Source organism: Cydia pomonella, chromosome 18 (genome assembly GCF_033807575.1).
Source record: "Cydia pomonella isolate Wapato2018A chromosome 18, ilCydPomo1, whole genome shotgun sequence".
Taxonomy (NCBI): Eukaryota; Metazoa; Arthropoda; class Insecta; order Lepidoptera; family Tortricidae; genus Cydia; species Cydia pomonella.
In genome coordinates this window covers 4,726,598-4,740,412 of record NC_084720.1, presented here as the reverse complement: position 1 = coordinate 4,740,412, position 13,815 = coordinate 4,726,598, and the positions used below count along the sequence as shown (strand labels likewise).

The window sequence follows — 13,815 nt, the reverse complement described above, 5'->3', positions numbered from 1 at the left end:
TAATATGACTAATGTAATTGGTCCTTTAAGTGTTGCCAGGCGTACGATAATTATCGTACATGTACGATAATTCGGGCTTCCGTACGATGTACGTTCCAAAGAGCGTTATCGATCACAAAAGTACGATAATTCCAGCCCTTGGACGATGCCACCAATTATTACACTTTCACTCAGAAATTTAGAACATTTCGATATTTTTGACGTAAACCAAGCAGCCGATCACCCAAAAAGTGCTAACTGTAGCTTATTAGCAGCTTTTAATTTTTTCATCGCTACGATAATTTTGAATTGATTTTGACACTCAAATACGATAATTCATAATTCTCTCGCGCTCACCTGGCAACACCGGGTCCTTTAGTGTCATAAATTTATAGCGCCATCGTCAACGCCATAGCACGCTGAGTGCACGTAAGAACAGTAGAATAAAAGTGTTATTAATATAAAACATACTTGAACTTGGTGGTGATTAATGGGCCCATAAAAAGAAAATTGTAGGAGCTATTGGAATTCACAAAATGGCTCGCTGTGGTATAAAACTGTAAGTAATCTAGACTACGATAATCATCAACCGACAAATAGTTTCAAATTTCTAGTAAGCGTCTCTAATTTTTTGTAACTCTTTTACACGCTAGCTTAGAACATCATTGTAAAAGTCTATATAATTATAAGTAAACTGTAACAGCTGTTACTTATTATAGTTATTATCTTGACTTAAACTTTTAAAAGTAAATAAACAGGATATATTCATAATTACAGTGGATTTTATTTATTACGACTTCGGTTTTAGCAACCATTCGGATATTACGACGTTAATTTATTATTTATTTATTTATTATTATTACGATATATTTACACAGCATTACAGTTCGCACCAAAGCGCTGGCAAATGTATACATGCAAAATAGTAAGTACATAATTATTGAATTACAATTAAGTCGTGCAAATATTATAAATTAAAAATATGTCAAGTGGTTTAAAATATGCAATTATAAAATTTAATGTCAAACAATACTTAGTAGTAGTATTTCAAACATTCACGACATACATTTACCCATCTGCTAGCAAACACATCGCAGTCAGGGGCTGATGACAAGAACGCGTTAATTGTTCTGAGGGCTCGAAGAATTGGAGAGTTTCTGCAGGAAACTGTATGCGCCAGAGGAATGGCTAAAAGACTAGAGCACCGCGGCCTGAGCTGGTTCTTTGGCACAAATGGTACCGAAAGTCTTACAAGTCTTGACACCAAGACGGGACAGTCACTGTTTCCCCTCAATATGCTACACATACGTGTCAAAAACTTGTAATTACGCCTCCAGAGAGTTGAAGCCAAGTGATCCAAGCAAGAACTTAGTAGGGTATAGATAGGGATAGTACCCATGCAATTTTTTTATAGAGGCACCTTAAAAATGCTTTTTGTACTCTCTTAATACAAAGTCCCATGAATTTAAAGCATAATTTAGTACAAGATACATGTAGATATAGCGACTTCGGGTGTAACGGCGTATTTGGGTGAAGGGTCGTCGGTTTTTAATGAAAGTGTGTATGACATATCATACCTCATAAGGTACACATATCATGATTATGACTTATGCAAAATGTCAGCTACAAGGCTCTTGAGTCTTGTTTGTTTTTAATATAGTGTTTTATTTTTCTTTTGCTTCTTACTTCCAGGCTTAAAACAGAGCATCTGGGTGGAACAGCTTTCAACTTTCATTTCCATATTGATGAACTTTACACATCTTCATATATTCATGAACAAGTATTTGATGTCCATGGGTTGGCTCTGATGAAACTTTTTACAAAAAATGAGGATTTTTACTATAAAAACTTATTTTTGTCTGTCATGAAACATGAATCAACCATGATGCTAAACATTGAAATCATATTAAAGTGTGAAAGTCCAATATTTCAACGCACCTTAATTTGTTCTGAAACATGGTCTGAGGATTTAAAATTATTTAGATTAGAATGTGACAATACAACATTAACATTTAAAGTGGAAGTTGAAATCCGGGTCAATAAATGCAAGTCAGTATTAGACCTTATATATTTAGATGAAGATTTCACAGACTTCCAATTGAGCACAGCAGAAGGAAGTGTTTCCGTGCATAGAGCAATCCTTGCTGCACATAGTGATGTATTCAGGAGAATGCTTTCCGGGGAATGGAAGGAGACAAATGCTGGATGCATTGAGATACAAGGAGTCACTCTTGAGACCCTGCAAAGCCTGAAGCGGTACATGTACTTGGGCACCATGCCCGAAGAAGGCCTGTGTCCTCTCCTACTCATTGCGACATTCTATTTTATTGATGACCTAAAAGCAGAATGTACTATTAAACTGGCTAATTCAATAACTTCAGAAAACCTGTATGACCTTTTGGAATTTTCCTATGTGAACAATATGCCAGAGCTGACATTTGCCATTCTCAGGACTGTACGAGCACAGCCAAGGGATGTGATTGAAGTTGCTAATCAGAAAATGATGAAACCTGAGAAGGGTGAGGATCTGAATGGAAAAAGCGAGGCAATATGTGAAGAGCCTAAGAAAGAAGAATGAATATACTCTTATAAATAATTTGTCTTCCAGACTTTTGTCATGAAATTGGGATTAAGGCAATTTTGGCAGACCTTTTTAAATAAGTTTGGTTGTTATATATGTAATTATACAGAAGTGATCCAATTGTTTATTTCGTATACTTAATTATGTATGTAAATTTCTCAAAACTTCTGTAAATAGTTACCTATGTTGGTAAACGTTTTATATTTCTAATAAATATTAAAAATAAAAACAGTGTCGTAATTAATTTTCGTAAATTTGAAACTAAACTGCAACTGAATTTGAAGGCCTAGACAGTATGGGTATAACTTTAGTGTAATACTTACTGTTAATTTTTGCGTAAACTGTAAGAAATATAAAACTTACATCGAAAATAAAAGAAACCTCGTGAAAATAGAGAAGAAGCCCTCTTGGTGCTATAAAATTAAATTTTCGCGCGATTTTTAATATTGACGTGCGTTCAATTATGCACTTGTAATTCTTATTTACACTTTGTATTATATTATTAAATTAATTTTTAACAAGCAGAAACGTCTGCGAACGATGATATTAAGCTTAGAATAGATATTATAAAATAAATTTAAAAGTGGAAAAATTATGTCTTGCGTGAGACCTGAACTCACGGCCTCTGGATTATTTTTGTATTATATTGTTATTCAAATAACTGTATATTTAATGAGTTTTAGAAAGAAATGTAAATAAATACCAATGAGATGATTTTAACTGGTCTTGTATAGTTTTTTTTTGTCCATCTGGGCAGACTAATGGCCTTTTGAGTCACTAAACTAGTAGATTTTTTCTTTTCTGAACGTACGCTGTCAAAGTTAGTGCCGTGTCGGTGGGATACCTCTAACCTCGTCAGTTATATATATTGTGAAAGAAAATAATCTAAAACTAATAATTTGATTAATTTATTTATAGTGAATATTGATTGACCCCAGTTTCCACACTTTCCACATGAGAAGAATGTCCGCTCTTAGAAAATATATCGGTAAGGTGCGAAGTGAAGATTTAAAAATATTTGATTAAACTTTCGTTTTTAATATTTATATATAGGTGTTTAACGTGTTAAAAAAAATGTATACTTGTACTATGATTAAGTTCAAATCTGTGTATTTTCAGATATTGGAGCCAACCTCACAGATGATATGTACCAAGGGGTCTACCATGGTTCAAAGAAGCATGAACCTGACTTGGACAAGGTTATGGCGCGCGCCTGGGCCGGCGGCATGGACAGGATGATTATCACCGGAGGCAGCGTTACTGATAGCAAGAAGGCCATTGAACTGTCCCAAACGGATTGTATGAATTTAAATTTATACTATTTTATATTATTAGCTTTCTGAGTAGGTGGTAGGAGAACTTGGGTACAATGAACAAGCCAATATCAAATTATTAATCCTAATTAAGACATTTTTATTAACTTTTTTCTTAGTAAAATAGTAACTGTTTAATTGTAACAAGTATTTTAACTTGGCGGTCAAAGTGTTAAGCATGCATAATTTAACTGTAGGAAGGTAGTGTTGGTGATTAAGTTTTAAAACATATCTTGATAGTCAGTTACCCTGTAAAGATCTAAATTGTAAGTAAATTATATTACTCAAAAATGTGGAATGGTAATTTTCAGCCAGATTGTTCTCTACTGTAGGATGCCATCCAACTCGGTGCACAGAATTTGTCCAGGACCCTCAGGCCTATCTTGATGATCTTAGGGCTCTCATTGCTGCCAACAAGGATAAAGTGGTGGCCATCGGAGAATGTGGACTGGACTATGAGAGGCTGCATTTCTGTGATAAAGATGTTCAAGTCAAGTAGGTGACTGGATATTTGAGCATATTTTATTTTATAAACTGTATACTACATAAAAAAGTTACAAGTCCTCCAATCTATGGCCAATGCTGGATTTAAACTGTATCTTCAGATTTTGCAGCTGCTTTATCTTAAGTGCAAGTCGGACTCGCGCACGAAGGGTTCCGTACCATTACGCAAAAAACGGCAAAAAATCACGTTTGTTGTATGGGAGCCCCACTTAAATATTTATATTATTCTTTTTTCAGTATTTATTGTTATAGCAGCAACAGAAATACATCATCTGTGAAAATTTCAACTGGTTAGCTATCATGGTTCATAAGATACAGCCTGGTGACAGACACACAGTGGAGTCTTAGTGATAGGGTCCCGTTTTTACTCTTTGGGCACGGAACCCTAGATAGATAGATGTAGATGTAAAAACAATTTGATTTTTAGAAAACTTAATTAACTTTACTCCTCAGTTATAGGAAGCTGGACTAACTCTTACATAACACTATTTTTATAAACTAAAATTTTCATGCCATTTTATTATTTCCCCAGATATTTCGAATACCAGCTCCAACTAAGCAAAGAGTTCCACCTACCACTGTTCCTACACTGCCGCGCCGCAGCCGACGACCTGGTAGACATACTCCACCGTAACCAAGACTCCGTAGTTAGTGGTGTGGTCCACTCCTTCGATGGAACGGAACAGGCGTTAGAGAAGATATTAGCGCTGGGGATGTATATAGGCATAAATGGATGGTGAGTAAACCTATATACTTACTTTACTCTTTGGTCTATACTGTAACAGTGGCAAACATATTTCTTATTAGCAAGGCCGGTGTGGGAACATACATACATATTATTAAATTGTTCTGATAAGAACAGTTTATTGCTCGATCGCCTGACACGGTTAAGCAGAGAAACAGTGACGTATGCTCTGACAAGAGCAGGTTCGAGTTTGCCCTAAGGGCAGTTTATGGATATCCGGAGCCTGAAGCATCCTCGTCGAACTCGTGTTTTCTACCAGCATGCATCAAGCAACGGTGCGGGACACGGCGCGCGCAAATGCCGCGCCCACGCACCGCGGCACTCGCCCGCGCACCTCCCCCCGTGCGTCCCGCGCGACTACTATTATTTATCTCACTCTTTCTTGTAAATACATCTCTTTCTTACATTTCTCAAGTAAGTGTTGTATAAATTACGTGCATTTTACTTTCAAGTCCTGCAGGCAACCTTCTGATACCTACCTACATTGGCCCTAACCTCGCCATACCGTCTTAAACTATGTTGGGGCCCTCGGGCACATAAGAATTTGGAGCCCTTTTGGAAAATAAAAAAGCTAATTATAGTAACCAGGGCTCGGAACCGGTTTATTTTTAAATCCCGAAATAGCAAAATATTTTTTAATTATTCTATACTCTTTACGTAGGACTGGATCATGTATTTAGGTAACAACTTCGCATTATTAGATAGTCCCATTAAAAATGAAATAATAAACCAAAGAACGAAAAAGAACGTAATAATACCGGTATTGTTTGTATGAAGAAAAAACCGGTTCCGAGCCTTGATAGTAACGTTTTTCTACTATGATCTTCTATTTATTCGATTTTTTTTTCTACTGTTATTGTCTGTCCTTCGGGCCCCCTGAGCACGGGCCCCGTGTGCCCTTATGGTAAAGACGGTATTGCTTATAAGGTTTTCCTGTAAGTAATTCATATGTCGGCGGCCGCTCGTAAAGTTCCTGTCCAAGAGACAGGTAGGATAGGTTCATTAGGTTGCTTCAGATGCCTGAAGAGCAAACTGTCCAGAAATAGGGGCTCCACGAATCAGGGAACGAGACAATGATTTTCACGTGTCACGATATGCAGGAATTTCATGATCTGGCGGATTTTACGATCGACCGCCGACATATAGATTACTTTACTCATTCAGTAGTTTTGGAGATAAGGCGGGGAATAGTCCTTTTGTGGCTATTTTCTTAAATAACTCATTATCTTAATTTGCGATTCTTATAATGAGTTTTTTCCTACGTCAGTGTCTATGTTTACGTGGCACACCACCATGCCGACGGGCTGTTGCGTCGTTTGTCTAACAAACCGTTTTTTAGGTTACAATAAAGTTCTTAAAACGTTCGCGTTCTTAAGTTCGGAGGAAAACCGAAATAAACCGGTATTTTAAAAACCGGTTCCGAGCCTTCGTGTGTACCAAATTCCAACTTAATTAGTCTAGTAGTTTGATAGTTTCAGATCAAATAGATTGTGACAGACGCACTAGAGAAACTACAAGGGTTCAGCTCTTAAAAAAATAACTTTTTACTTACAGTTCACTACGAACAGAGGAGAACTTGGCTGTAGCCGCAAAGATACCCAAAGACCGGCTAATGATAGAGACTGACTGTCCCTGGTGCGAAGTCAAGCCGACGCACCCCGGCTACAAGCATGTGATCACCAAGGTCACAGCGGTCAAGAAGGAGAAGCAGTCTGCAGAGTGTCAGGTTAAGGGGAGGAATGAACCTGCCAATATTGTGTGAGTGTCTTTAAAGCTTACTATATGGCTTGTGTTGTGGGTACTAGACACTCTAGACAGCAAAGCGGGGCAACGTTAATTCGTTAACGCGTAACTAAAATTGCAGTTTTTGTATTGCTGGGATAAGTGCGATAGGAATCTGCTTATATAAATTGTTAGTTTAGGTTCTGGAAATTAATAGGTTAGTCGAAAACCCGGCCAAGAGCATGTCGGGTAACGCTCAGTGTAGTGTTCCGTATTTGCCCGTCCGTTACAACACCCCATCATCTGAACTCCATGACGTTAGGTCTGTCTATAATTTCTCCCGTATTGTGACGGACGGGCCTAATTAACTGTTCCCTACACTGAGCGTGGCCCGACACGCTCTAGGCCGTATAACCGATTATTAGAAACTCGAATAACCGGCTACGGTTATTTATTTATGACTACAAAATCCTTTGTGTATTTTATTAAAAAACGAAGACAGATAGATAGAATACTCTTTATTGGCACACCTCAGTAAAAATACCTACGTACCTACTGTACCTTTATTATCGTAATTTTATAATTACTTCATTGTAAATTTATCATTTTTTGTCGAAAATAACCGTAAACCGTAACCGATTATCGGTTGTTTTTCAGGCATAACCGCAACTGAAACCGGTTGTGAAGTTTGGTCGGTTATTGCATTCCATAGTACTAGACGACGATATATTTATTTATTAGATAAAGACTTTATTACATAGAAAACATCCATAATTATGATAAACACACAAATAAATGCCATTACCTGGATTCTAACCCGGGGCCTCCTGCTTCGTAGGCAGGGTCCAAACCGACTAGGCTATGAGGCCGTTCCGTCATCCAATTTTCGTGATAAACTCAAATAAATACCATATCTAACAGATCAATCAAATTATTTAACAATTTATTTTGAATTTTTAGGTAACATGCATTGGGCATTTCTAAAGTTTTTCCTTTTTTTTTCAGCCATGTCCTGGAAATCTTGGCAGCTATTCGTAATGAAGATGCCAACGAGCTAGCAGATGCAATCTACAACAATACTATGACATTGTTCTTTGCTGATAAATAAATATTTATTTGATTAGGAGCAATGTGTTTATTCCTTGTTTTATTGTTTATTGAGAATCAAACAAGGCAAATATACCAAAATAGCATCATAAGTGTGGTCATTGGTTTAGAATGTGAAATATTGAGCGTTGCCGATTAGAAAACTTTGCTGCCAAGTGAATCAACATTTTTCACACCAACCTGTAAAATACTATCTGTAAAACATCACAAATCTTATCCAAATTAACCTTTTCAACGCCAAAGACCACTAAAACGGTCATCGTCTGTCGTGCCCGCGACACCAATGACCATTAAAAAGGCTATGGCGAACGTTGTCAAAGCGAATTTCCTACTGTCAGTTAAGCTTCATATTCGCTCTTCACCAGTTAACTTTTTGGCGTCCATGGCATTTCTTGACACGTGTGGAAAAGCGTTGATAAGGTTTAATGCTGTTACGTAGATATTTATAATTCTAAATTTATCTGTTGCCTGATTAACAGGGGTCGGACAAAAAGATGTTTGAGTTTGTATTTAAACTTCCGTGTGACATGTGACAAGTAACAAAGTAGTATTAATGAAGTAACAAAATAATCGTAAATAAATCCATGGAATTAATAATACAGGTGGTAGGGTGATGTAGTGAATAAAATAAATTTCACGAAACTTGTTACCATAAGGTATAATTATTTGAAATTAGTTAGAACAAGTCTGTGGGATCCCCAGATAAATAGGTTTAATACCGTAAAATGCTGCAACTTTGCCATTTAAGCTCAATTTTGCCTATTTCATTTAAATTACGACCTCTCTCTCTCGCTTAGTTTTTTCTTGTTTTTTACCATTTGGTAGTAATTTTCATTATTCTGGCAACACATATTTCATTTTTTTACAATGGTAACTCCATTGTTGCTCCGCCAGTTACGTATCATAAGTCGGTGTGAGTGGCAGCATTTTTTTAGTGTCTCGCAACTTTTGAATTTTTATCTACGAAAAAGGTGTTTTTTGAGAAGTGGTAACGTCCCAGGGTAAGTAAAGACTGTCTATTTCCCGTAAGTTTAATATTTTCAAGAAAAGTACACGCTTTCAGCATAATAACGTACTAGGCAATATTGGGCAGTGTTTTGGAAACTTGAATGACACAATTTTGCCTGGGTCTAGGGCTGTCACTAGCTGAATTTTATAAATGTACAGAAAAGAGTAAAAATGAGCTTACCTAAACTGCTTAAATTAGTTTATTTATTACAAGCTTTTTATTAACTTGCAATGTTTGTTTGTTTAAGTCAAATCTTGCAAGTCGATTTTCACCGACTTTCAGTGTGGGTACCTATGTAGATCTGCTGACAATGCAATAATAAACTAACGTTAACAAAAAAGACGTATGGGTATTAAAATGAAAATTATAAAAAAAACCTGATAGCAATCTGTTATTCTATTTTTATTGTAGTTACTTGCAATTGTATATTTATTGTATTATAATTATGTTGTATGTTTACTTGTAATTGTCTTTTTGTTCAAAATTTGCAATCTAATTTTCAACCACTTATTAGCGACCAATTGAGATGTTTGACATACTTATGTAACTTGGGTGACAATGCAATGTTTATGGTACCATCGAGATGGTCTGATGATGGAGACCGAAGATAGCAACTTCTAAACTACACATAATTAACCCACTGTATTTAGGCTCATTTGATTTGTCTTGCAGTTATCTTTCTTATCGAAATCTGGGTTGTCAGGTGTCAGGTCGATTACAATTGGAGTTCAAAGGTGATGGGTGATTAGAACTTTACAATGAAATAGAACTTTACACTATAATAATGCATTGAAAATTAGCAAAATAGTGTATCTGCAATGTACTTGTAATAAAAAAATTAAAATAAGTTCAAATGATTAAATACTAAAAGAAAAATAAATCAAACAACATTATATTACATTTGTTTGTTGATTATTTTGTAACTAACAATATAAATAGATTTTTTTAATAATAATAATTTTTTGGCACAACCCTACAGTTAACGATATTTTTGTATAGAAAGTTTGTGGAACCTGCTACAACTTTACCTATTGCATGTGAAAAAAAAAGTATTAAGCTTATGGCAATAATTTGACTGTCAGGGACAAGCATAATGTCTCATGCACAAGAGTAAATATTATTGCAAATAGCAACACATTATTTATGGAGATATCCGTCTAGGCAAAGTTACGTCTTAGGCCTACAACTTTGCCTGCCACTTTGATTGCTTGTAAATCGGAAATACAGTATGATTAGGTAATGAGATTTAAGTCTTATCTGGTAAGGCATAGGGTATGTTTTCCGACTAATACTCATGAAACTCATAATGAAAAATAGTTTCACAGATATAAGAAAAAAACGTCAAAATCCAGGCAAAGTTGCAGCGTTTTACGGTAGTCGAAAGTGGGAACAGTAGGTAAGATTAGCAGTATACGTGTTTGTCACGTACCTCCAAAAACGGAAAATTGCCACAATATTCGAGTAAAGATGACATTTTAGAGCGTTTTCTTATATATTAGTAAATATAAATTTTAGCTAAATATAATCGTGAGGATACAATAGCTAAACAATAACGAAGTCAATTTATTGTTCAGTCAGCGTCAAATACTTCGTAGCAGTCAAAGTAGCCAAATAGTTCGGTACACCATATATTTAGTATGGTGTACCGAACTATTTGGCCACTTTGACTGCTACGAAGTATTTGACGCTGACTGTTCATCTGATTGACAATGTGTCAGTCAAAAACGTACTTACTCATTTCAAGTGGCGATATCGTTTAATAAAGAGGTCAATAAAGAGATTGATAAATGATACGTGATAATTGTTTATGAAAATCAAAAATACTATTTGAAATCACCTATAAGTGGTTTGACGTCATTCGCACTTTTTGTCCGACCCCTGCTGATTAATAACTAGTTATTAGTTAGTACCTAATAAGAATAACTACGCCACTGTTGTTGATATACGGGTGAAATTTTAATCACCAGCATACTCTACATAGTAACTTTATAGGGACCGTGCGTGTTGGAGGGTCTGCCATCTTGTGGCCTGAATCGGAACCATAAACATGTACATTTACACGTCACATGTTTTCTTGTGCATAGTAGGTTCTGCCATCTTGTGGGCTAAACCGGAACAATGAACATCACATTTACGCCTCGCGCTAAAAATCTGACGGCTTCCTGTGCTGCCTCCTACAGTTCATGCCCGTTCCCTATAGGTCATACTGAACAACTTTTATCATGGGACCAATGCCGAAATCCCGAAAAAATTTTTGGTTATCCCATTAAAAAGCAGCTGGAATGTATTAAACAGACAATTTTTGTGTGACGCTGTGATGGTAAAATCGAATGTATGGCAGCGTGCAGTACATGTTTTGAGAGTTCGGGGGCGTAGCAGTGAAAGAGAGGATGTTCCAACTAGCCACTGTTGAGTCGCGGTATTACATCCTGCCTTAAATGACATTATGTTGGAATATTTCGGGCCTACACGAAATATAGTTTGAATGTAAGATTCTTGGTAATATATTTAAAAAATCGGCCAAGTGCGAGTAGGACTCGCACAGGAAGGGTTCCGTACCATTATATATAAAAACGGTCACCCATCCAAGTCCTGAACTCGCCCGACGTTGCTTAACTTCGGTGAACCTCGAGATTGTCAAGGAATATTTATTTTATTCTGTTTTAAGTATTTGTTGTTATAGCGCAAACAGAAATACATAATCTGTAAAAATTTCAACTGGCTAACTATCACAGTTCATGAGATACAACCTGGTGACAGACGGACGGACGGACGGACAGCGGAGTCTCAGTAATAGGGTCCCGTTTGACCCTTTGGGTACGGAACCCTAAAAAAGGATAGGAATAATCAGTTCAGTAAAATATAAACTATTATTCATCGTTAAAATTATTTTCCTCCACCTTTGTTTCCTCAGTTAGTCCACAACTCTTTTGATTTTTTATCATTATTTCATGAGCATCTTTGACAATAGATTTTGGTATTATCTCAATTACATTAAACATCAACTCCGGTATTTTATTCAAAAATGAATATTCCAAGATCTCATACAAGTTTTCTGATGTAACTGTTTCAGATATTTTAATAAGGCATTCTGCTTTAAGATTATCCATTAGGTAGTATCTAGCAACCAACAGTAGTGGAAGCAGCCCTTCATCGGGTAGAGTGCGCAAGTACATGTACTGCTTTAGATGCTTCAGTGTTTGTAGAGAGATTCCTTCTATCTGTACTCGGCCCTCAGATGTCTCCTTCCACTCCCGGCTTAGCATCGTCTTGAACACATCACTGTTAGCAGCTAAATGAGCTTTGTGCACCGGCAAACTGCCTTCATCAGTACTCAGTTTGAAGTCGGTAAATTCTTCATCTTCATAAAGCTTCATATTTATTATACCTGCACTACTCACAGAGATATTAATAAGTATGTGAAAATGCTTAATTCCTACACCTCCCCAACCCATAATAGTCTTTCCAGGCCATTCTTCTGTGCACGATAATTTACTGTCAAATTGGGGAGCCTCGCAAACCACATGTAATTGTACAAGTAGGTTCTTAGCCAAAGAATGTTTCCTTGCCATTATTTCATAATGGATATCAGTATCTTTGTGTAGTTTCAATAAAAAACCTATTTCTGCAATATTATGGATGTTGAAGTCCCGACTCCTAATATATTTATCGACTCTTAACTTGGATTTGTTCATTGTAAATGAGAGCATCAGAGATTTAGAACCTCGGATCTCGGTGTCAACCCTGAAATTAAAATGTAATTGTTATCTATCTAGGATGTTTTATTTTAGTCCGTTTTTTAACATGTGCATGTTGGATATACTCAATGCCGGATTTAGAGGTCTGGAGGCCTCGGGCAATAAAGGAGTGGAGGCCCCCTGGCCCCAAATTTTTTCCAAATAAAATGGTAAATTTACCGAATTCTCTATTGTGGGGGGCCCCTCTTTTGTGGAGGCCCGGGGCGGTAGCCCCGGTTGCCCTCCCCTAAATACGGCCCTGGATATACTTCCTTACACACACTTTATGACCAGGCTCTTAAGATCAGAGTGTTTTAAATGGTAAATGGAGGTACTAAATGTTCTATGTCAATATTAGGTTGGAAAATTGATAAGTACGTAGAAGAGTCACAATAGACTGTAGTTCTGTAGAAAGTGACCAACTATTTATTTATTAAGAAAATGGAGTTGGTTGTTTTCTGTATATTAACTAAATGTCAGATCATAGATATTAACACTTTTGTCAAATGAACTGCCTTAAAACCTATCTAAGTATAATCATATAGATTTAGAGGGTTGACATTTGAAAATAATGTGCAAGCAAACTAAATTAAGGGTTAACTATATCCAACTGATTGTTAGATATATACTGGCCATTGGTTCCACGGAAGACAAAAGCTGTGGTATATAATATAAGAGCATATGTGAGTAGTGTACTTTAATAGTCACTATAATAGTTACGATAGTTTTCATAGCTACCTACTAAGTTCATATATATCATTCATCATTCACTCATATCATTGTTATGATAGTCAGTATGATAATAAAAAAATACGATAAAATAAACTTACAATTTCATACACTCTTCAGTCATTTTGTACGGTTTCAATCGGGGTCAGTTGTTTTTTAATTCCTAACTTGATACAGTTGTAAAGATGTATACCACAAAAATAAGTCGTGAATTGTGTAGCACTAAAAACTCAATTTTAGTTAAATAGTTACTAAAATCTACAAAGCAATACTACGGATGATGAAGTTTATAGATAGCCTTTATAGGGAATGACGGTTTGACAGTCTTGGTTTTTTTTTTCGTCCATCTGTGATAGTCTTTATACTCTTGAGGGCCTACCGCGAACCAC

The 13,815-nt window shown here is 36.2% G+C and overlaps 2 protein-coding genes across 5 annotated transcripts; one reads left to right on the top strand and one right to left on the bottom strand.

Annotated features, from left to right (window-relative positions):
• LOC133527832 (deoxyribonuclease TATDN1) lies at positions 1 to 7,970 on the top strand. Of its 4 annotated transcripts, none has more exons than XM_061865020.1 (7): positions 2 to 538; positions 3,479 to 3,548; positions 3,680 to 3,859; positions 4,185 to 4,368; positions 4,910 to 5,113; positions 6,677 to 6,880; positions 7,850 to 7,970. In XM_061865020.1, the coding sequence occupies exons 2-7, from the start codon at positions 3,515 to 3,517 to the stop codon at positions 7,950 to 7,952; spliced, it is 909 nt and encodes a 302-aa protein (XP_061721004.1). In that variant the 5' UTR covers positions 2 to 538; positions 3,479 to 3,514; the 3' UTR covers positions 7,953 to 7,970. The 4 variants fall into 4 exon arrangements, with proteins under 4 accessions (XP_061721005.1, XP_061721004.1, XP_061721002.1 ...); XM_061865018.1 differs by having other exon boundaries at positions 1,672 to 3,548; XM_061865021.1 differs by lacking the exon at positions 3,479 to 3,548 and having other exon boundaries at positions 1 to 538.
• Positions 7,971 to 11,811: 3,841 nt separating this feature from the next.
• LOC133527834 (uncharacterized) lies at positions 11,812 to 13,805 on the bottom strand. Its single transcript, XM_061865022.1, has 2 exons — positions 13,528 to 13,805; positions 11,812 to 12,704 (listed from the first exon to the last, which is right to left on the bottom strand). Exons 1-2 carry the CDS (start codon positions 13,548 to 13,550, stop codon positions 11,831 to 11,833), a joined length of 897 nt encoding a protein of 298 aa, XP_061721006.1. The 5' UTR covers positions 13,551 to 13,805; the 3' UTR covers positions 11,812 to 11,830.
• Positions 13,806 to 13,815: the final 10 nt, after the last annotated feature.

Bases quoted from the DNA above. Each gene is read 5' to 3' on its own strand.
- LOC133527832 (XM_061865020.1), top strand. From the start codon at position 3,515: ATGAGAAGAATGTCCGCTCTTAGAAAATATATCG. The intron at 3,549-3,679 runs GTAAGGTGCGAA...GTGTATTTTCAG, and splicing joins CGCTCTTAGAAAATATATCG to ATATTGGAGCCAACCTCACA. The intron at 6,881-7,849 runs GTGAGTGTCTTT...TTTTTTTTTCAG, and splicing joins AATGAACCTGCCAATATTGT to CCATGTCCTGGAAATCTTGG.
- LOC133527834 (XM_061865022.1), bottom strand. From the start codon at position 13,550: ATGACTGAAGAGTGTATGAAATT. The intron at 12,705-13,527 runs GTAAGTTTATTT...TTTTAATTTCAG, and splicing joins ACTGAAGAGTGTATGAAATT to GGTTGACACCGAGATCCGAG.